The sequence below is a fragment of the Primulina eburnea genome, chromosome 13, assembly GCF_022965805.1.
Source record: "Primulina eburnea isolate SZY01 chromosome 13, ASM2296580v1, whole genome shotgun sequence".
Lineage (NCBI taxonomy): Eukaryota > Viridiplantae > Streptophyta > Magnoliopsida > Lamiales > Gesneriaceae > Primulina > Primulina eburnea.
In genome coordinates, this window is record NC_133113.1 from 29,885,699 (window position 1) to 29,908,644 (window position 22,946).

Genomic DNA, 22,946 nt, shown 5'->3' on the forward strand with positions numbered 1-22,946 from the left:
CGCCCAGACAAATCCCCTGGACCAGACGGTAAGGACTCGGGATTCTACCAGAAATTTTGGGATATCACTGGCGGGAACTTCACAGAGGCATGCCTAGACTAATTGGATACCAGAAGGTTTAAATGACACTTTCACTGTCTTAATTCCTAATAAGAAACAACCCGAGAAATCTCCGATCTTCGACCAATCGGCTTACAACATAATCTACAAGAATTAATGTATCGAAAGTTGTGGCAAACAGATTAGAAAGAGTGATGACTTCTATTATTTCAGAATCACAAAGCGCGTTCATCCCTGGCCCCTGGCCGACTCATAACTCACAAGGTCATGATCGCTTTTGAAATAGAACACTTTTTAAAGAGGAAAAGGTAAAGCAAAGTTGGTATGGCAGCGTTCGAACTCGACATGTCCGACGCATAAGATCGAGTAAAATAACCTTTCTTGGAACATATGCTAAGACAACTTGGGTTTCACAGGAAATGAATCGATCCTGTTATGCTTTGCATCTTTACGGTCAGGTACTCAATGGTTCGTAATGACAATGAGATCGGTCCAATCACCCGGTCTTCGATAGGGAGACCCACTATCACCATATATTTTTCCTGTCTGTGCCGAGGGCCTAGCATCGAAGATAAGCTAAGAAGGAAACAGAGGCACTCTCATGGTGTCAAAGTAGCAAGAACTTCCCCTGACATCAACGGGCCGCGGAGATTCATGACATCGGCCATGCACGGAAGAATTACCGGAAATCATCACCCGCGGAAGCACTGGGTATTAGAGAAGCTCTTAGTTGGCTAACATTCATCATTCTAAGAGGTTGAACTAGTCCTTCTACTGCTCATATTTCTGATATATAGTCGCTCTTGACTTAATTTAATATTATATTCATCCTTTAAAAAAATGGTCTACATACCTTGTACATAAATTTTATAATTTGATTAATGGGACCATAAATCTTTTGAATAACTGCATAAAGCCATAATTATATATACTAGCAAATTTATAGATTGGGCTGTAAGTTGGGCCAGATAATTTCGACGAATTGGATAAAAAAACTGCATGTCATCCGAGTACAAAATGATCACACGACCGGCCTATTTTACACTTGGCCTCAAAACTAAATAATAACAATAACTTAATTAAAATTTTAAATTGTTTCTTTTCACAAAATAGATTGAGAACTTGAATTTTTGTTCAAAGTAAAAATTTACGGTAAAAATTAAAAATCTCAAATTCTCAAAATATATTAAACTACATATTTTATAAAATTTTGTCTACTCAATTATGTTTTTATTTACAAATTGAGAGACCTATTTATAGAATTTATTTGGAAATAATTCAAAAATAAATATATCATTACATACATCATCACACACTAATTTTCAATATTTACAACTCTTATTTTCAACACTCAATCTCTTATTTGCAACACTTTCCTTTTATGATGATGATCATGATATAATGATTGTCTTCATTACGTGTTTTTATAACGTCTCGTTAAAAACCTTAGTAGGAAAAACCTATTGGATATAAATCAGAGTAAGGGAAAAAGAGTGCAGTCACAGAAACTCTCCCTCGTATTAACACGAATGATTCTTCACAAATTTCGTAGATTGCGCATCCCAATTATATATATATATTTTCTAAATATTGTCGTATGAAGTGCTTTTGTAAAAAGATCTGATGAGTTTTCACTTGACTGAATATGAGGAATATCAATATCTTTTTTCTTCTCAAGCTCTTTGGTGATTGCGAATAACTTAAAGGGAATATGTTTAGTTCTTTCGCCTTTTATGTATCATTCTTTCATTTAAGTAACACATGCAACATTATCTTCATATAGTGTCACATGCTTCTTGTCGAATGATAATCCACATGAGATTTGGATATGTTCGGTCATTGATTTTAGCCACACATATTCATGGCTTGCTTCATGCAGTGCAATAATCTCGGTGTGGTTTGATAAAGTTGTTACGATTGTTTGTTTATGTGAACATCAAGAAATTACAGCGCCTCTATGAGTAAATACATATCTTGTTTGAGAACGTGTCTTTTGTGGATCAGATAAATACCCAACATCAGCATAAGAAATTATGCTTTGATTGACATCTTTTGAATGCAAAAGTCTCAACTCTGTCGTTTCTCGTACATAACTAAATAAATGTTTAATTCCGTTCCAGTGTCTCTTTGGTTGATAGCTAAATCTTGTCAATAAATTTACAGCAAAAGATAATATTAATCATGTTTAAATAATTATGTATATCACGTTACAATATTATAACGAGGTGTCAGATACTCCTTTTATATAATACTATGACATCATACAAATATATATAATTATTATATAACATGATAAAAATATAAAAATAGTGAAATAATCATACACATTATTATAATGAGTTGTCATAAAATCTTTTTTTATGATAACATGATATTATATATTAAATATATATACAATATAAATAAATAATAAATAGTAAAATAAATATTCTTACTTTTGAATGCAACATTTTTCTTGTGTTTTGGAACTTGAAAAAATATGGACATCCTTCGAGTATCGTGCTGATAACTTATTAAAAGTAAAAAGTAAAACTCTCAAACTCTCAAAATATATTAAATTACACTTTATAAAATTTTGTCTACTCAATTGTGTTTTTATTCGCAAATTAAGAGACCTATTTATAGAATTTTTTGAAAATAATCCAAAAATAATATAATATTACATACATTATCACACACTAATTTTCAATATTTTGAACTCTCGTTTTCAACACTCAATCTCTTATTTTCAACAAATTTCATTTATTGAAATAAAAGTTTGTATTCGATTTTTTTTTTTTTTTTAACGTGGTAACGAGAATTGAGATCGGAAATAAACGAGGGAGCGAACATGGAAAACATTTGATTATCCACGGCAACTGTTGTGTCGCAATTTAAATCCCCAAATGTTGAAACCCTAATTTGAAAAATGCACTTTTTACAGCGACGGAATCTTCTACATTTTACACAATCAAGTTCTTACTGATCTTCTATGTTCCAGTTCACCGCCCAAATGAATACTAATCTATGTTTCTAAGCCCTTGTATGGAGAAAGCTTGTCGCACCAAAAATCCACTCTCAACCCTAGATTGATTTCGTTATACCATATTTTTAATGGCAACCGATGCCTCCCCAAAGTTTCAGAAGCCAGACCTGATTCAGATGACGCAGCCACATGAGTACCGTTCGGAGGTCGCCGCGGAGGCGCACGACGGGCTTCATTTTTCGCAGTTCATGATAGCTGGATCAGTGGCGGGAATGGTTGAGCACATGGCGATGTTCCCGGTTGACACGGTTAAAACCCAGATGCAAGCACTCGGCTCCTGCCCAATTCGATCTGTTAGTGTTAAGCATGCCCTTCAGTCTATTCTGAGATCGGACGGCATTAAAGGTCTCTACCGCGGCATTGGCGCCATGGGGCTTGGTGCTGGCCCCGCGCACGCCGTGTATTTCTCTGTTTATGAACTCTGTAAGAAGAATTTCTCTGGAGGGAATCCTAATAATTCGGGGGCACATGCCCTGTCGGGTGTTTTTGCCACTGTTGCTAGCGATGCAGTGTTTACGCCAATGGATATGGTGAAGCAGAGGCTGCAATTGAGTAAAAGCCCTTATCACGGGGTGTTGGATTGCGTGAGGAGGGTGTTGAGAGAGGAGGGTTTTAGGGCGTTCTATGCATCTTACAGAACTACTGTGCTAATGAATGCTCCTTTCACGGCTGTGCATTTTACTACCTACGAGGCGGTTAAAAGAGGTTTAATGGAGGTTTCACCGATGAGTGTGAGTGATGAACGGTTGGTGGTCCATGCCACAGCTGGAGCAGCGGCAGGGGCATTGTCAGCAGCCGTTACCACACCTTTTGATGTGGTGAAGACTCAGTTACAGTGCCAGGTATTTAATATTACTATCATGGTTTGTGTAAATGTTAGGCGTGCAGAAGTTATGAGAACGAAGGCATATCTTCTGTATAAATTTGGCGATGTTCTCTGAATTCTTTAGTTTTGATATGAACTCGATGATTGATTGATTCGAAGATAGAGTATGTTGGTTCCTGTTAGTCGCTGAATTTGTGATTTGGGCACTACGCCGAATCTTGGTTGAGAAAAACCGTGGTTTTGAAGAATGAAAGAATATTGATGTTAATCTACCTCCTAATCTGTAGGTTGAAAAAATAGGGGGAAGATGGTTTTCTTTTTTGTTACTTTATGCAAGTTCCGTTTTTCTTTTGCTAAAAGATTTCTTGAGCCTAGTGCCAAGTTTACTGAGATGCTCTATACCTATTGTTGTTCTAGTGTACTATGAAGAGGAGAAGGCAGTGACAGTAATAAATATTCAAGTACCTGCTTATTGACAAATTCTTCATAGTATTCTTGGCTACGTCTCGCTACTTCCTTTGATTATACATGCTATGTCCCATAGTTCCAAACACAATTGTTCAAGGCTTGAGGTGCAATAATGTCACGAACATTAGTAATATTGCTGCATGAAAAAGAGGTTCACAAATGATGTTTTCTTGAAGTCCCTCTGATGTTAAAATTTTCGATAAATATTCAAGGACATGTGTAATCCAGTGAGTACATATCATATCAATTTCTGCATGGATTCTTGGATTCAGTTAGAGTAGAAAAAAGAGCATTAGAAAGATTAAAGAAGATATGAAAAGATTAAGAATGAAAAGATAAAGCAGTTGGTGGTGACCTCCATATACTTCCTTGACATGAAGCACAACTTGATTTATCAGCTAATTTCTATTAAACTAGTGGAGACTGGAAGATTGTACAGCTGTAATGTCAATACCATCATCACCAAAGATAAAGGTGTTATTGTCACTTGTAGTGTGGAACATTGCTTATTTGCTTGAAGCCCTTAATTCTTAACCTCTTTTGCTATAATATCCATTATCCATGGTTCAAAACAATCCAGACTGATTTGGGATTTGAGTTCCTTGTCATATACCAAACAATTACAACTCCTTAAATGTCCAATAAAACAACTTAGGTCTCACTAGATAGCGGATAATGATGTAAAATCACACAAAATGATGTAATTTAGAGATATGTTTTCAGTCTCTTTCAACTCACGACTTTATCTTGATTTAGAAAAAGTCCCAAGATAATTGTAATTATCGTGAGTTTATTGAAAGGTACCCAATGTAAAATAAGCTACTGGAACTGCTAGTTAAACTTTTTATATTTTTTTGAATTAATACCCACATCCTGAGCAATCCTCTGTCTCAACCTCTAATACCCAGCAAATCAGATGAGTTTGGCACTTTCCTTGCACTTCAGTATTCTGTATGTGAGTTTTTGAACTAATTTCTTCATTCTTAATCTTCTGACATTTTGCAGGGTGTTTGTGGATGTGATAGATTTGTTAATGGTTCAATCCGTGATGTTGCTCGAACGATAGTAGAGAAAGATGGATACCGTGGTCTTATGAGAGGTTGGATGCCTAGAATGCTCTTCCATGCTCCAGCTGCCGCAATATGTTGGTCCACATATGAAGCTGCAAAATCTTTTTTCCATGATATAAACATATCCAACCAAAGGGGCAACGTGACCTGAGAAAGGGCCGATAGGTTGCTTTATTGTTTATTTTTCTTTTTTCTCAGTAGATACCATGTAAGATCGTGGTAGGCAATATGGCCAGAGATGGATTTTTTTGGAGAAACGCTTGCTGATGAGTTGATGGAATTCTTTGGAGTGATGATGTGATTCATACGGATGTTAGAGGCAGGCCATAAGCCATTCATATAGCGGCAGTATTTATTTACTATGTATTATTACTGTTGTTCGCTTTTCAGATGCAATAATCTGGTAATTTAGAAGGATCAGTTTCTCTTTATTTCTTTTAATTCATATGCAACTGTTGTTCCTACATGCCATGCATGGTTTTGATTGTTATTTCTCGCCCTATATTAAGTCCTCGAGTTAATTTTTCCGAGTTCCACCTGTTCATATCGCTATGTTGGTCGGAAAACTATCACTTATTCATTGAGTTGATTAGTGCTCTATTCAAGACTGACCCCTCTGAATTCCAGAACGCTTTCCTGACTCAACTTATAGGTTTGTATATATGCCACCATCCTCTAGGTATGCCATCTGAGAATGTTAAGAGAGGAAGTAATCTGAGTTCGGCTCTAGAAAGAGAACTCGAGCTTGAGTTTGTATTCTTGAGTACGCATGCAAGCTTATATTGCAAGATAGGTAAACAAGCTCTTAAATTCATTATATATCAGCAATGCTAGTTTTTACGTTAATGTACATGGATTTTTTAAACGATAAACTTTTTACACGTACAATTTTTAAAAAAACCTCAATTGAATTGGATTTGAAAACACAAATTGACGTTTTATCCAATTCGAGCTTACAAATTAAATTCATATAGAGACAGCTTCGTTAATCTTATATCCCAATCAAGACCATTATGTTTGACATTTACGCATGAGTTTCCAACGAGTCAAAACCTATTTTCTTACAATTTTTTTTAAAATTTATGTGATTCGCAAATCATACATCATCAGAATAGTTCTCTTGTCAAATGATATATGATAAATGTTCGGTAATGAAACAAATTATGTCAAAACAGATAAATGTTAAATTAATTCAACAAATTATTTAATATCATATAAATTGTAATGAATATGTCAAATGATATAGCGTCGGAACTGTAATTGCCAAATAACAAAACATAGACTCCACAATAATTATCCAATCTTCATTTTCTCTGTGAATTTTGATCTCACTAAATTATCATTAAAGAGATGACAAAATCAACTATCCCATGAATTATTTTGAATGGAAAAATATCCAAACCTTCTTTATTAGGTAGGCTATCATCAGTGGTCAAAGTCGAGCTAGCTCAATGAGCTCTTCACCTGTCCAACAATTACAGTAATATCATCAAGCTTTCCACCTGCGCAATTTCACAAGGAAAACCTCAATTTAAGCATCAAAACTAACGGAAATTAACAAGTCTGGCATTCGTCAAACTCTTGCCTGTTAACTTCATTCCCAAAAGTTTCTTCCACCAAGGAACGTCGAAACCCTGATCACAAAAACCACGTAAGAAAGGGCATGGGCATTATGTAGTTGCAGAGATAAAGAAATATGTGTAACTCACATGAACTCGAGCTTCCAGTGAATAAGGGGATTCAAAACTCGAGTCTTTTGAATGGGTATGAGCTAAATTAGCCAATGCCTTTGCTAGCATCCAGATATATCGATCAAAACACAACAAAACTACCCAACCAAGCTTTAAATTCCTGGGAAGAAAAAATGTATTTCACCATACCAGCATCGGAAGCATTATCATATAAGCCAACTATTGAAATAATTTCTTGGTCAAAAAGATTATCAAAGAGCCCATCCGAGCCCATCACAACGGTATCCTCTTCCATTAACTCGATGCTCGTCACCTGTAATTTAACAGAACCAGATAAAAGAAAAATGAGTTGGCACCAATAAATAAGATGAATTTTAAGAAAAACATTGGAATTTTAGGTCAATTTGTCTAGGAAAATCAGAGGATGTTCATGGACAGGTGGATGAATATGATACCGTGGCATCAAGGAACGTCTGACCAACAGTCTCAGAGCTCAACTGGTATGGACAGTCAAAGTAATGTTCTTGTGGTGATGTGGAAAATGTTACCTGACCTATAAATAGAGGGCAAGAATCACCAAGATCCTTATCTAAACAAGAACAAACGAAAAGTGGGAACTGTAATGTCCTAAGAGATAGGAAACAAGAGCTTTGAGAGTATGCAATATTACCTTTGCGTATAACTTTAACACCACAATCCCCCACATTGGCAATCTTCAACGTCCCATTCCTCTCCAACATTGCAACAGCCCTAAAAGGGAAACCAAAATTTAGGGACAATTACATCAGGCACAAACACAAACATTCGAAAAGCACATCACGTGAATTGTACATGTAGGTTCAACATGATCCAGAAGCTACCAATACATTCAGTATGCACATAATCAGGAATAGTATCAAAAGGCCAAGTTTGTCTTGTCCCTACAAAAGTAGTGCCATTCGAATAACTAAAAACAAGACGTAAAAGAACCTACACAGTGGCTGATCCAATGGTAGAGGTCGCAGCATGTGCCTTCCTGATCAGATTCCGTGGACTGTAGTTAACCTATTAATCAGTTCTCAAAACAGATTATTTCTCTCCAACTCAATCTATAAACAATGAATTACAATAAGGAGAAAGACGAAGAGAAAAATGAATTACATGCAATTTGTACGGTCATAACAATCATACAAAGGCCATAACATCATATAGATGTAATATAAATAGTTCAATACCTCCTCATCGTCCACTAGGCTAGAGGAAATAGCCATCAATTGGCGTGAAAACAGTGCAGGATCCACATCTTTTTCAGCCCAACTGCCAAAGCGTGAACATTTTTTGCATACATTGTTTAAGGCCCATCATTCAATCTTTTTAATTAATGCGATGCCGCAAAAAATAGATCATAGAAGCATATTTTATAAACTACCCAGAAACACCATCGGCCACAGCAATAACTCCCCCACCATGGCTGCTAACAAAAAAAGCATCTTCTCCACCTTTCTCTATCTGCACAATCAATGATAATAAACCTTCCAAAAGTTGGAGAGTCAAAGAGTCACACACTTTAATGAGCCAAAGAGCCACACACTTTAATGAATTGACGAGCATCGAAACTGAAACAAGAAATTAAAGTTGACCAAGAATCAAGAGTTGTACCTTGTTAGGGTGTGGGATTAGATGAGTTCCAACATTTAACCACACGCCTGCCTCTAAACTGCAACACGTAAATCAAGAACTTAACACAAATTCAGTATGTCATAGTCTGTAGTGAGCCAAAAAGTATAGAATCGGAGATTAGAGTTGTGGTGCACCGAAAGCAAAAGGTCTAAAGGACATACCCAAGAGAATTGGAATCTGCAGGGGCACAAGAAACCCACTTCTTCATTTTGTTTATGGAGGGAAGTCTAAAGGAATCAAAGGTGGAAATAGGATTCAATCGTTTGCTTGTGGAGTGAGAAATAGCGGCGAAGGAATTGAAGAGAGGAATGGCCATTTCCTAGTTCCCTACCACCATACTCAATCACTTACTATTTGTAAAAGAACATACAAGGACGTAAGCTTCTGGTTGCTCCACGTCAGCACTGCTTTCTCCTCTCGACCTCTCCAAAGATCTTTGCCATTTTGGTTATTAACCTCTGAATATATTCGTATCTATTTATTTCACCAAAATGAATTTAACCAAATTCGAGCTCATGGATATATTTTTTTATGCCTTTTATTTAAATATATCTATACTTTTATACTATTATATTAAGTGTAAAGACATTAGAATAACTACCTTTGAAGACACCAAAATATTTAATTTCATAATTACCCTTCTTACAATACTTAAAACCTTTTCAAGTCACTCCATATTTTAAATAGAAAAAAATCAAAATAAAACTTCTCTTTTAAATCGAACAACTTTTCTAAATCGAAAATAATTTCGTGTTAATTATTTAGTATTATTTGATCAAATTAAAAATAATAGTAGCACATACAATGTATGTGCATATTTTACTAGTTTAATATTGAGATTATACATTAATGAGTTTCTTGTGAGACGATCTCATGAATCTGTATCTATGAGACGGATCAACCCTAATTGTTTAACACGACGTTTCACTATAAAAATATGTGCATTCGGAGAATATTAAAAAGAGGGATTGGATTGAAAATGAAATAAAAAATAATTAAATGGTGTATTAATTATGATGATGGAAGCATTTCGATAGACAGTCAGGGCTAACTTGAGTAGACACGAAATTCTAAGGGGCAAAATGACATTAAGCCTTCAATTTTAATTTCCCCTTGCTCGTATAAATGTGGAATATATTGTGTACCTTTGGAGGTGCCGACGGAAAAATGAACGCCGGGGCAGCAGCTGGGACCGTTGAATTCATTGGAGGCAAGCGATGTTCTACTCTGTGTCGAATTTACGAGCCCTACTGTGTATTTTCTATCTCACTTTTGTTTGCAGGAAACGACGGCGGCGATGGCGGAAGCTCTTCCGACACCAATCCCGACGATTCGCCGGAATACTACCAGCCGATATCTTCCTTGGAAGAAGGAGAGCTCTCTGATGAATATCAGAATTCAGACGATGAGATCAACGGTCATCAAGAGCTGGATTTACACAATCTGGCGAATGGCTATGCCGAATCGAACTGCTTGGAGAATGGAATATCATCGCTTGATCTGAGTGATGAAGCCCGTGAATACGATGATGAAGATGAGGAGGAGGAGGAGGAGGAGACGGTGACCGAATCAGAGAGGGCGATAGAGAGAGCATTCAGAGAGGACGAGAGGCGTCGCCGCGCTCCGTTGACGGCGGATAACGCTGGTAGAGTGATTGAGGCCATGCGTGAGGTGTCATTTGGCGGGCCGCCTCCTGATTGGGCGGGTCGGGTCCCCGAGGATCAATGGGTGGGCCGACTCCGGAGGTTGACCCGTCAACCTTCAGCTCCTGCGTAGATTGTGAGATTATTATTTCTGCCATATTTATGATGATTCGTATGAACAATCGAATGTACTGCATCCAATCATTTAATCGAAGATGAATAGTGAAAACATTGTTTTTTTTCTCCTTAATAAGTTGTTTTAACCTTTTAAATCCAAAGGAAGATTCTTCTGGCTCTTATCATCATTGCTCCACCTTACTGGAAAACAGATAGCAACTTTAAACAAGTACTGGCCGAACGTTGGTCTTCTACTCCACCTTTCACTTTCAATTATTCGGATGATTTTTTGGTGGCCAGCAAATGAAACACTGAAGTCACCGCAAATTTGTTTCTCTACCAAGAAGAATTCAACAAGTTCGAGCCCATATCTCCCAGCTTAATTCTACTCCATATGATCCAGAGAGTCTGCATATTTTGCAAAGTATGGGAAGTCACCTATAAAGCTTGATGATGCTCGCAAGGCCTTGTTCGGTATGGAGCCTTGGAAAGCCCCAGGTCCCGACGGATTCCACACAGGTTTTTATCAGGACAATTGAGTTATATTATCACTGATAATGTTAGATCGTGGCTTTTGAGAGTCTCCACACATGATGAAAACGATCCAGAGGTCTGACGGGACTCATGGCGCTAAACTCGATATGAACAAGGCTTATGATCGAGTTCATATCGAGTTGAATGAACATTTTTGGCTGTGGTCATGGTGAGATTGGGCTTTCTAACCAATGGGTTGACAGAGTGATGGACTATGTACGAACCAGCAGATTCTTGATTCTTATAAATTGTAATGATATGATGTTAATTATATTCTGTTCCACAAAAATTAAGATTAATTATTTTAAAATCCAAATAATTAATTATTGGAGTTTGGGAAGTGTAAAAACTCGATTTACAGTCTTTATTGTCCGAAGAAAGGCTACCTCGGTGGGAGTTTCACCCATTCGAGTTTAATCAAAGTTTAGCTCAAATGTCGCACCAATATCGATTAATTATTGGGTTATTGTTGTATGTTCCAGAATTTGGAGGTATAAATTGGAGGACCTAAAATATATAATTTAATAATCACATTTAAATGGTATTATTATTGTATAAAAACAACAACCATTTAAATTTACTAAAATTTCAGTTTCAACTATTTAAGCATTTTAAATTCCAAAAATTTCAATATTCGAATTCCATTATTTTACTATATTATCGTCATAAATTCCAATAATTATCAAACTATCATAATTTCCTCAAATTATCGCAATTTTCTTGAGGATTTAAATTATTTTTTTTTTCTTTTGTAACTTCAAAAGATATTTCATCATCCTTACTTCCATTAAGTTGTCCAAAAGTTATTCTAATAATTCATCGAATCAATTGTATCTCAATCATTTGGGAAAAATATTATTTTTATGTATGTCTATTTGCGATTTTGATAATATATGTTTTATATTTCATTTTTAGCATGTTGTCATTTTAATCTTTTTTTCCGCATGACATGTAGTTCCAAATAGGCACTCTCAAAGGAAAATTATTATAATTATAAAAATTGGGAATTTACATAACTATGCTTGAAATATAATATTATATTATATATGACCAAAATCACAAACTTATATTTATTACTTTTTGAAATTTGTGTTTCACCAATCTATACTTTTCGCTTGACCACTACAAAAAAAAATGGCTATTGTGACACTTTTTTTGTAGACACTTTTAATTAAATGTTGTTACAAATACTTAATAATGGACACTTGTAAAAAATTAATAATGTGTTAAATAAAAACACAGATTAGATTAGTTATCCTGACATTTTTAATTGATGTAATTTTTTATATGGAGGGAAACAATTATTTGTCCCACATCATAAAAAAACATATCTGGAATTGGCTAGGGCTGAAAGTTATACTAGATTTGTGTAAATTAATAATTTGACCCGATGCAGCCTTATAATTATGGATGATATCACGCAGGATCTCGCAAGTAACACAATTTGTATGCCCAAATTAGAGTGTATCATCTGCAAAAATGAGGACTGTGGGAGCATTTCTGACAACTAGTACATCTTAAATCACCCGAATTCACACAAATTTTGACGAGTTCAATTTTGTGGAGTTAAGAAAATCCCTGAGCGCATATCAAGAACAACTGGATAAACGACATCCCTATCTGAGTCCTCAAACGCGCTAAAAATGGGATGGTTGATCGTTTATGCGAGAGCTCGTTATCCTAATCAAGATTAATTAAATACAATCTTAATGACGGAGAAAGTGTTAAAAATTTATGTTTGACCCTATAAATTTCGACACGACCTTCCCATAAATTAGAGATACCAAAAAATCAAATACTCAAAATAAATAACATATATATTTAATAACACAACTAATATAAATAATTGTCGATCAGACACAATCATGACATATACAAACCAAAAAATATCATAGAACCGACAAGACTCGATAATAACATAATGCAATCCTCCAAATATGTTCATATATTATCTGGAATACGACAACACTACACATTACCTAAATACAACTATCATAATATGTAATGATGTCATGCATGAATACGTGCAATATAACAATATATCAGGAGTCAAATGATCTTTATCAACCATCATAAATAATATGCTTGAGTTGGTTCACGACTCAGCGGACCATGCTTGGGATATGGCACAGTCTCGAAGCCAGCAACTACCAAAGCCGGACCGAATCAAGGTAGCCAAAAATCTCCATAACATAATATTTCGATGAATTATTAGAATAACTTTGGGACAACTTGATAGAAGTAAGGATGATGAAATTATTGTTGGTCCCACGTGCGGAATTTGAGATAGTAAAACCCGGAAAATAAAGAATAAACTGGACACCGAGATTTACGTGGAAAACCCCTAAAAATTATTAGGGTAAAAACCACGGGCAAGATGAAAAGAATTCCACTTTAATATTTTGTGAAGTACAACTCACTCACTGTGTTTCCAAAGAGAACACGTACTCTCTTAATACAGGAGAACAAAACACCTCACAAATATTATAGAACTAAGCACTTAAATACTTATAAGATGAGAGAAAACTCGAAGAAGGGATGATTTCAGAATGAAGGGGGGAGCTCTATTTATAGAGCCCCTTGTCCGTGTGAATACGCGTTAAAAACGCGTATTCATATTTTCGTCTGAAAGTTGCCAGCCAACCACACGTTTAAAATTCAGCTGCCCAATTTCTTTGACTCCCGACATGCATTTAATGCATTCAATTGCCGACATTTCTCCCACTTGGAGATTTGATTGATAATCAAACACATCTCCACACATCCTTTCAGTCTTGTCATTCCCTGCTGCTTACGTTTCTGCTAGGCCACTTGAGGATCTACACCACTCAAACTTATCAGTGTTCACTGGCTTGGTCAGAAAATCAGCTATGTTATCCTTCGTATGAATCTTCTGCATATCCACACTTCCTTCTTCTACTACTTCTCGCACAAAGTGAAATTGTACTCCAATGTGTTTTGTCCTGGAATGAAAGGTTGGATTCCTTGCGATGTGCAAGGCACTCTGACTGTCACAAAACAAAGAAACATTTTCTTGTTTGTGCCCGATCTCCTCCAATAACCTTTTGATCCATATTGCCTCCTTGCAAGCTTGAGTAGCTGCCATATATTCTGCCTCCGTTGTAGATAACGCCACAACTATCTGCAGTTTTGAAACCCAGCTTACTGCTCCCCCTGCAAGTGTAAACACATAACCAGTAGTAGATTTCCTCTTATCAGGATCATCTACATAATCTGAATCGACATAGCCCATGAGTGTAAAATCCGTTCCTCCATAACATAATGCAGCATTCTAGGTACCCTTAATGTATCTAAGGATCCTCTTAACAGTGCTCCAATGCTCTCGTCCAGGATTCGCCATATACCGACTAACTGCTCCCACTGCTTGAGCAATGTCCGGTCTTGTACATATCATGGCGAACATCAAACTTCCCACTGCTGATGCATACGGTACTCGAGACATCTCCATCCTCTCTGTTTCACTGCTAGGACACATCTCGGAGGATAACTTGAAGTTAACAGGAAGAGGGGTCGAGATTGGCTTACTATCTTGCATGTTGAAGCGTTGCAAGACTTTCTTTAAATAATTTTTCCAGGAAAGCCAAATCTTTCTGTTACTTCTATCTCGGTGAACTTGCATCCCAAGAATCTTGTTTGCTGGTCCCAAGTCCTTCATATCAAATTCCCTAGCCAACTGTGCCTTCAATTCTTGGACCTGATCTTTGTTGGGGCCTGCTACCAACATGTCGTCCACATACAACAGCAAAATGATATAATCATCACCAGACCTCTTGAAATACGTACAAGGGTCTGCACTCAGTCTGTTGTATCCAAGACTCATGATATAGGAATCAAATCTCTTGTACCAACACCTCGGCGCTTGTTTGAGACCGTACAGAGATTTCTTCAACCTGCAAACCAAGTTCTCTTTGTCTTTTTCTGCAAAACCTTCTGGCTGGAGCATATAGATTTCTTCTTCAAGATCTCCATGAAGAAATGTCGTTTTCACATCTAGCTGTTCTAGATGTAGGTCAAACACCGCACACAATGCCAATACTACTCTGACTGTTGTAAGCCGAACCACATGAGAAAATATCTCATTGAATTCAATGCCTTCTTTCTGAGCATACCCTTTTACTACCAATCTAGCACGATATCGCTCCACTTGGTTATTGCCATCACGCTTGATCTTATAGACTCATCTGTTTCCAATGGCTTTCCTCCCTCGTGGTAGTGTAACAAGATCCCAAGTTTTATTCATGTCTAATGCCTCCAACTCTTCTTGCATTGCTATCATCCACAAAGATACATCCGAGCTTTGAGTAGCCTCGTGGAAACTCGATGGCTCACCATCCTCTGATAATAGACAATATGCAATGTTGCTTTCAGTGACATAATCTGAAAGCCAACCTGGTGGTCTTCTGTCTCGAGTTGACTGCCTCACATTGGAAACCTCAGACTCAACATGTTCTTGTTCTTCGTGCTCTGGTACTGCTTCACAAGAAACTTGACCTTCGTCAATCTTATTCTCCACATGAAATATAGTAGTTTCTGAATCCAGTGTGCCTTTGTCTCCCTTTACTTTATCTTCCTCGAAGATAACATCCCTGCTGATGACAAGCTTGTGAACAGTAGGATCCCACAAGCGAAACTCCTTTATTCCATCAGCATAACCCAAGAAGATACATTTTCTGGATTTCGAATCCAACTTCGATCTTTCTTGCTCATTGTACAGAACGTACACATGACTTCCAAATGTATGCAAATGAGAATAATCTGTCGGCTTCCCGGTCCACATCTCCATCGGAGTTTTCAAATCAATCGCCACTGAAGGAGAACGATTGATAATATAACAAGCGGTTTTGACTGCTTCCGCCCAAAATGACTTTTCTAGACCCGCAGTCCTCAACATAGCTCTTGTTCTGTCCAACAAGGTCCTATTTATCCGCTCCGCCACTCCATTCTGTTGAGGTGTGTAAGCCGTCGTGAACTGTCTTTTGATGCCCTCATGTTGACAAAATGCATCAAACTCGTCACTGGTATATTATCCTCCATTGTCAGTCCTCAGACACTTGATTTTCTTTTCTGAATCAAGTTCAACCCGCGCTTTGAAATCTTTGAAGACCTGGAAAACATCTGATTTCTTCTTGATTAGATACACCCAACATCTCCTAGAGAAATCATCAATGAACGAGACAAAGTATCTCGCTCCTCCTAGGGATACAACCGGTGCTTGCCAAACATCCGAATGAATCAGGTCCAATATGCTTTTGCTCCTGGAAGTAGAAGTGCCAAACTTTAATCTGTGTTGTTTACTGGTAACACAATGCTCACAAAAGGGTAGTGACACTTTTGTAAGTCCCGGCAGCAGCTTCCGTTCTGAAAGAATTTTCAAACCCCGTTCTGACATATGCCCGAGCTTTCTATGCCATAACACTGTTAATTATTCTCCTCAACCATTTGATGCAACAGCTAGCTCCGCCTCTTTGTGTGTTTCTCCCAAAAGTACATACAGATTAACATCAACCTTTTCCGCCTTCATAACCACAAGCGCGCCTTTCACAATTTTCATGATCCCGTTCTCGATCCGAGTTTTGCACCCGATGTCATCCAATTGCCCCAAGGACAAAAGATTTTTCGTCAGTTCTTTCACATGTCGTACCTCCTGTATGGTGCGAATGGTTCCATCAAACATTTTTATTTTGATAGTACCGACCCCAGCGATTTCCAAGGCATGATAATTTCCAATGAATACAGATCCTCCTGAGACTGGTTCATAATGATCAAACCATTCTCTACGAGACGTCATGTGCCACGTCGCTCCTGAATCCATAATCCATGTGTCACAAAATTTGTGTCTGCCTTCTGCAACAGTTGCTGCTTCGCTGAATAATATTTCACCACTGCCTGAAGTACTGGCCACATTTCCTTGAGAATTTTTATCAATACTCGTACACTCTTTCTTGAAGTGCCCTTTACCGCCACATTTAAAGCAGTAAATATTTTTCTTCTTACTTCTTGACTTTGATCTACCTCGCCTTTGGCTCTCACTGGAGTCACGGTCCATAAATCTTCCTCTTATCATCGGTAACGCCTCTGCCTGCTTCGAGGATATCAACCTATCTTCCTTATTCTTGCGCCGGCTTTCTTCTCCGAGAACCGCAGTTAAGACATCATCGAATCTTAGAAAGCCCATAAGAATATTGTTGGTTATGTTGATGATAAGTTGATCATATGAATCTGGTAGACTTTGAAGTAGAAGCTCTGCACGTTCATTTTCCCCTATTTTATGCCCCATGGAAGTGAGTTGGGCAAATAGAGTATTTAGTGTGTTGATATGGTCGGTCATCGATTAAGATTCCGCCATCCGAAGAGTATAAAGTCTTCTCTTTAGGAAAATCATGTTGTGTAGCGACTTGACCTCGTACATCTTTGTTAGAGTATCCCAGATAACTTTGGCTGTTTTTATCTCAGAGATACTTGAAAAAACTTCGTCAGCTATAGCCAAGTGTAAATTGGCAACAACATTATCATTCATCTCGTTCCACTTTCCATCATCTGTAATATCCATCGGTCTATCTCCAATAGCCGCCAAACAATTTTCCTTTCTTAAAACTGCTTGTATCTTTATTTTCCACAGCATAAAATTGCTTCCGTTGAACTTTGTTATCTCGTACCTTCCCGCCATTATGTCTACAACAATTTTATAGACTGGACAAAATAATCCCGCCTTAAATAAAAAATCTCGAAAAATCTTTTCTGATGTGGAAGATCAGTCTAGGCTGCAACCACAGAGCATACTCAGAATTTTAAGAAATTTTAAACCAAGGCTCTGATACCACTTGTTGGTCCCACGTGCGGAATTTGAGATAGTAAAACCCGGAAAATAAAGAATAAACTGGACACCGAGATTTACGTGGAAAACCCTAAAAATTATTAGGGTAAAAACCACGGGCAAGATGAAAAGAATTCCACTATAATATTTTGTGGTGTACAACTCACTCACTGTGTTTCCAAAGAGAACACGTACTCTCTTAACACAGGAGAACAAAACACCTCACAAATATTATAGAACTAAGCACTTAACTGCTTATAAGATGAGAGAAAACTCGAAGAAGGGATGATTTTAGAATGAAGGGGGGAGCTCTATTTATAGAGCCCCTTGTCCGTGTGAATACGCGTTAAAAACGCGTATTCATATTTCCGTCTGAAAGTTGCCAGCCAACCACACGTTTAAAATTCAGCTGCCCTATTTCTTTGACTCCCGACATGCATTTAATGCATTCAATTGCCGACAATTATATCTTTTGAAGATACAAAAGAAAAAAAATATTACGTTTAAATTTTAACTGAGATAACAAAATTAATCATTCTTCAAGGATATATAAAAAAACTGGGAAATAAAATGGCATTCGTGCATGAAACATGCATGTAGATCAGTGCATTCGTGCATGAAAAATCGCATTCGTGCATGAAACGTGCATGTGCTATATTCGTGCATGTATAACAATAATGCGCTGTTTTCGTGCACGTATACATCACACACTAATATTGTAAGCGCGCTTGCAAATCACAAAGACAATAAGCCAAATTTCACATATGAAAAAAACATTGTTTAAACGAAAGAAACTCCGGATAAATAAGGCAAGAAAAAGAAATTGAAATGCATGCAATGAACAACTCCCACGAAGCCAATGTCTAAAAACTTGCAATTTATAACTTTGCTCATGGTCAGATGCAGGGACGGAGCGACCCCAAAGGCTGGGGTGGGCTCCAGCCCAGGGTAGAATTGTAGGCCTTCTAAAAAATATGGATTGAAATTTTTTTCTTTTAATTTTAGCCTTATGTTTTGAATTTATTAAAAATTAGCTCATAGCCCATTCCCAAAACTCACCCGGCCCATAAACCTAATACTTAACTTCAGCACCTTCGTGTACGTGCGTGTACACTTCACTTTCATCCTCGCGCGATCTCATCCTTCACTTCGCCGTTCAGGTTTGTCATTTTTGAGTGTTTGCTTCGGATTTATGCTGATTTTTCGATGATTGTTGCTGCTTGTGGTATATGTTTTGAAGGAGGTCAATTTGGGTTGTTTCCAGATTTCATTTTTTTTGTGTAACTACTGGTTTCTCGATGATCGTTATCTGGTTTCGTTTTTGTTTTCCTTCCATTTAATTTTGTTGCTGGTTTGTCGAAGTATGATTGAAGGGTTTCGATTTTTGTTGATGAATGCCTGTTAGATTTAGTCAGAATTTTGAATAAATTCTCATTGAAACATAAAAGAGGCTGCAGATATACAGTGCCTTACTATTCTCATCTTCACAACAAATCATTTACCAAAAAATAAATTCACCCTGAGTAAATAATCAGATTAGTTTCTCCCTCAGTTTGAAAATTTAGCTTGCTTTGTGATGAAAAGTTAGCCCATTTGTATACCGAGTTGCAAAGTTTTGAAAGAGAAGTGATACTAAGAAAGATCTAAAATTAAATAGATCTAATTTGATAAATATTTGTGGTGATAAATTATTTTGTTGCTGGTTTAATTTTGAACATTGTTTCTAAAGACATGTACACAAAGACATGTACACAGTTAGTCTTACTAACAGTGTGTTTGGCAACCAGGATTTAGGAGGATTTTATGGGATTTGGATTTCAAAATCCTATTTTTACTGTTTAGCAAGATGTTAAAAAAAAGGATTCGAATTTGCTTAGGATTTCATGGGATTTCAACAAGTATATCCAATTCTCATCAAATTTGATAAGATTTGGTGGGATTTGGATTTTAAAAACATAAAATTACTTTTTTATCCAACACATCATTCTCCACCAAAAGTTTCTAAATGTAGTTTAGTAAAATTTTAAAATTCCAAATTCAAATCCTTTTTTCTCCAAACAAGAAATGGATTTGTAAATACCATTTTTAAATTTTAAACCAAACTCCAAATGGAATTTCAAATACTTGAATTTCCAAATCCAATTCCAAATCCCACAAAATCCTCTCAAATCCTGATTGCCAAACACACTGTAAAGACATGTACACAGTTAGTCTTACTCAATTTTCTTGAATCAGCATTAATTTTCTTGTTGGCTTTTGTTTAAAATTTGCAATTTGGTAATTATTTTGGTGTTGAATGGTGTAGGTTACAATGGAAGCTCAAAGAGGCAAGAAAAAAATATGTTTTCATATTTTAATCCTAAAGCTAGTACATCGACTAGAGATGAGCGTTCTCCAACTAATGATGAGATCTCAAACCATGATGAACAACATCCGGTCAAGTATCAAAGAGTTGATAGTGATGTTAGCGGTTATGTTCAACTAGATCCGGCGAAGCGTACTCCAATTTGGCAATGTCCTGTCAATGAAAGAGATGCAATCAGACGAGCTTATATTTTAAGGGGGCCATATCAACCTGTTATGGAGTATCCGCGAACCAAATTAGGAGAACAATGTCGGCGATTTCAAAAGGCTTGGTTTGAGCAATTTCCTTGGTTGGAGTACTCTCCTAATAAAGATGCAGCATTTTGCTTCCCATGTTTCTTTTTCAAAGGAAAAGAGGCTCGTTATGCCGCATTTATAGTTGATGGTTTTAGAGGTTGGAAAAGAGTTAATGATGGGAAAAGATGTGCTTTATTGATGCATACAGGAAGTCCCACTTCACCACATAACAATGCCGTAGAATCTATAAGTGCTTTGATGAATGTAAGTGGTCACATTGATAAAGTGATGAATGCACAAACATTAGAAGAAGTGAAGAAAAACCGTTTGAGGCTTACAACCACAATTGAAAGCATTCGTTGGCTTTGTTTGCAAGGATGTGCATTGAGAGGAAATGATGAATCTTCATATTCCAAAAATCAAGGTAATCTTATAGAAATGATAAAGTTTATGGGAAAAATGGATGTTAACATTAATAATGTTGTTTTGGAAAAAGCTCCAAAAAATGCAAAGTACACATCACCAGATATTCAAAAAGAAATTTTGCATATTCTTGCTAAGAGAGTGAGAAAGAAAATACGTGAAGATGTTGGGACTGCAAAATTTTGTCTTTTGATTGATGAGGCTAAAGACATATCAGACAAAGAGCAGATGGCTATTGTGTTGAGATTTGTTGATCGTGAAGGGTTCTTAATAGAGCGTTTCTTTGATATTGTGCATGTTTCTGACACCACTGCGGTAACACTTAAAAAAGAATATGTAATGTGCTTGGTCGACATAATTTGCATATCAAAGATATTCGGGGTCAAGGATACGATGGAGCTAGCAATATGCGTGGCTCATGGAATGGACTGCAAGCTCTTTTTCTGAGGGATTCTCCTCAAGCATATTATGTTCATTGTTTTGCACATAGACTTCAATTGGCGTTGGTGGCTGCTGCTGAAAAGGAGAGTTCGATTTGGCTATTTTTTTCAAAATTGAATTCTATTTGTAATCTTATTAAGGCATCTCCAAAACGTCACACTGAGTTGCAATCTGCCCAAGCTATTGAAATTGCAACCATGGTAGCTACTGGTATTCGCGAGACAGGTACTAAACTTAATCATATGATTTCTTATTAATAAAATTGAGTTCTCATTTTATTTCTCATTAATCATTTCATTTCTCATTTGTTTGTGACACAGGTACTGGCCTTAATCAGATTGGTACTTTGCAATGAGCTGGAAAGACGCGTTGGAGTTCTCATTTTGAGTCGATTTGCAGTATGATAGATATGTACAGCTCTGTGATTATTGTGCTTGAGCACATGACGGAGGAAGCGTCTTCGAATTCTATACGAGGGGAAGCTACAGGTTTTTTGATTGCATTGAGATCGTTTGATTTCATATTTATCCTATACTTAATGCATAAGATTATGGGGATCACAGATTTGCTTTGTCGAGCTTTGCAAGAGAAGTCTTTGGATATTTTAAATACAATGGATTTTGTCTCAACTACCAAATATTTACTTCATACTTTGAGAGCAGAAGGTTATGATATTCTTCTAATGATTGTGCAATCAGTTTGTGAAAATAATGGTATTGAGATACCAGATACGAATGCTTGGTATAGATCTACTACAAGACGATCGAGCCAGCAGAGGGATTCTATTACATTTGAACATCATTACCGTTTTGATGTATTTAATGCTGCAATGGATTTTCAAGTGGAAGAACTCAATAGCTGATTCAATGATGGGGCTGTAGAACTTTTTAGACTTAGTTCTGCTTTGGAACCTCGAGACAACTTTAAGTTGTTTAATGCTGATGATATTTACAATCTTGCAGAGAAATTCTATCCTAGTGATTTCAATAAACAAGAACTACATTATCTGAAAAGTCAGTTGGATCATTATAAGTTTGATATAATTCATCATGAAAGGTTTCAGAATATTGGTACTATTTCTGAATTATGTCGACGATTACTAGAGACTGAAAAGGCGCGTCATTATCACTTAATTGACAGATTGATTCGTCTTGTTTTAACGCTCCCTGTTTCCACTGCGACAACAGAACGATCATTCTCAGCTATGAAACTTCTTAAAACATCTCTCCGAAATAAGATGGAACAAGAGTTATTGGCAGATTCTATGATTGTCTACATTGAAAGAGAGTTTACTGCAAGGATAGACATTGATTCAGTAATTGACGAGTTCTACTCAATGAAAAACCGCAGGGCACATCTTCAGTAGTTTATATCTGGTTTGTATCACTTTCTAATATTAATAGTTAATTTTTAAATATTTAATTTATATTATTTAATGTTGTTTATCGATTCATTCAGCCCAGTCTCAAATTATTTCCTGGCTACGTCCCTGATAAGATGCATCCAGCATTTAGAGCATCGAAATCGATATACTGATCTATATCTTCGTACTC

At 36.7% G+C, this 22,946-nt stretch overlaps 4 protein-coding genes across 7 annotated transcripts; 3 read left to right on the plus strand and 1 right to left on the minus strand.

Annotated features, from left to right (window-relative positions):
- The first annotated feature begins 2,899 nt into the window (after window positions 1-2,899).
- LOC140808796 (uncharacterized) lies at window positions 2,900-5,880 on the plus strand. The gene is made up of 2 exons (XM_073166063.1): window positions 2,900-3,927; window positions 5,385-5,880. The coding sequence occupies exons 1-2, from the start codon at window positions 3,154-3,156 to the stop codon at window positions 5,598-5,600; spliced, it is 990 nt and encodes a 329-aa protein (XP_073022164.1). The 5' UTR covers window positions 2,900-3,153; the 3' UTR covers window positions 5,601-5,880.
- Window positions 5,881-6,649: 769 nt separating this feature from the next.
- On the minus strand, window positions 6,650-9,235 carry LOC140808797 (probable protein phosphatase 2C 1). 4 transcript variants are annotated; one of them, XR_012113015.1, is made up of 11 exons: window positions 8,961-9,235; window positions 8,779-8,836; window positions 8,549-8,628; window positions 8,355-8,436; window positions 8,114-8,184; window positions 7,811-7,890; window positions 7,596-7,729; window positions 7,330-7,453; window positions 7,159-7,236; window positions 7,035-7,083; window positions 6,650-6,951 (listed from the first exon to the last, which is right to left on the minus strand). XR_012113015.1 is itself a non-coding variant. In XM_073166064.1 (11 exons), the coding sequence occupies exons 1-11, from the start codon at window positions 9,113-9,115 to the stop codon at window positions 6,893-6,895; spliced, it is 975 nt and encodes a 324-aa protein (XP_073022165.1). In that variant the 5' UTR covers window positions 9,116-9,235; the 3' UTR covers window positions 6,650-6,892. The 4 variants fall into 4 exon arrangements, 3 of the variants coding, with proteins under 3 accessions (XP_073022165.1, XP_073022166.1, XP_073022167.1); XM_073166064.1 differs by having other exon boundaries at window positions 7,159-7,241; XM_073166065.1 differs by having other exon boundaries at window positions 7,159-7,241; window positions 7,596-7,693; window positions 8,961-9,233.
- Window positions 9,236-9,836: 601 nt separating this feature from the next.
- Window positions 9,837-10,720, plus strand: LOC140808798 (uncharacterized). Its single transcript, XM_073166067.1, has 2 exons — window positions 9,837-10,009; window positions 10,082-10,720. The coding sequence occupies exons 1-2, from the start codon at window positions 9,925-9,927 to the stop codon at window positions 10,573-10,575; spliced, it is 579 nt and encodes a 192-aa protein (XP_073022168.1). The 5' UTR covers window positions 9,837-9,924; the 3' UTR covers window positions 10,576-10,720.
- An 8,259-nt stretch (window positions 10,721-18,979) lies between these two features.
- On the plus strand, window positions 18,980-22,049 carry LOC140809732 (uncharacterized). The gene is made up of 2 exons (XM_073167446.1): window positions 18,980-19,088; window positions 20,234-22,049. Exon 2 carries the CDS (start codon window positions 20,269-20,271, stop codon window positions 21,397-21,399), a length of 1,131 nt encoding a protein of 376 aa, XP_073023547.1. The 5' UTR covers window positions 18,980-19,088; window positions 20,234-20,268; the 3' UTR covers window positions 21,400-22,049.
- The last annotated feature ends 897 nt before the right edge of the window (window positions 22,050-22,946 follow it).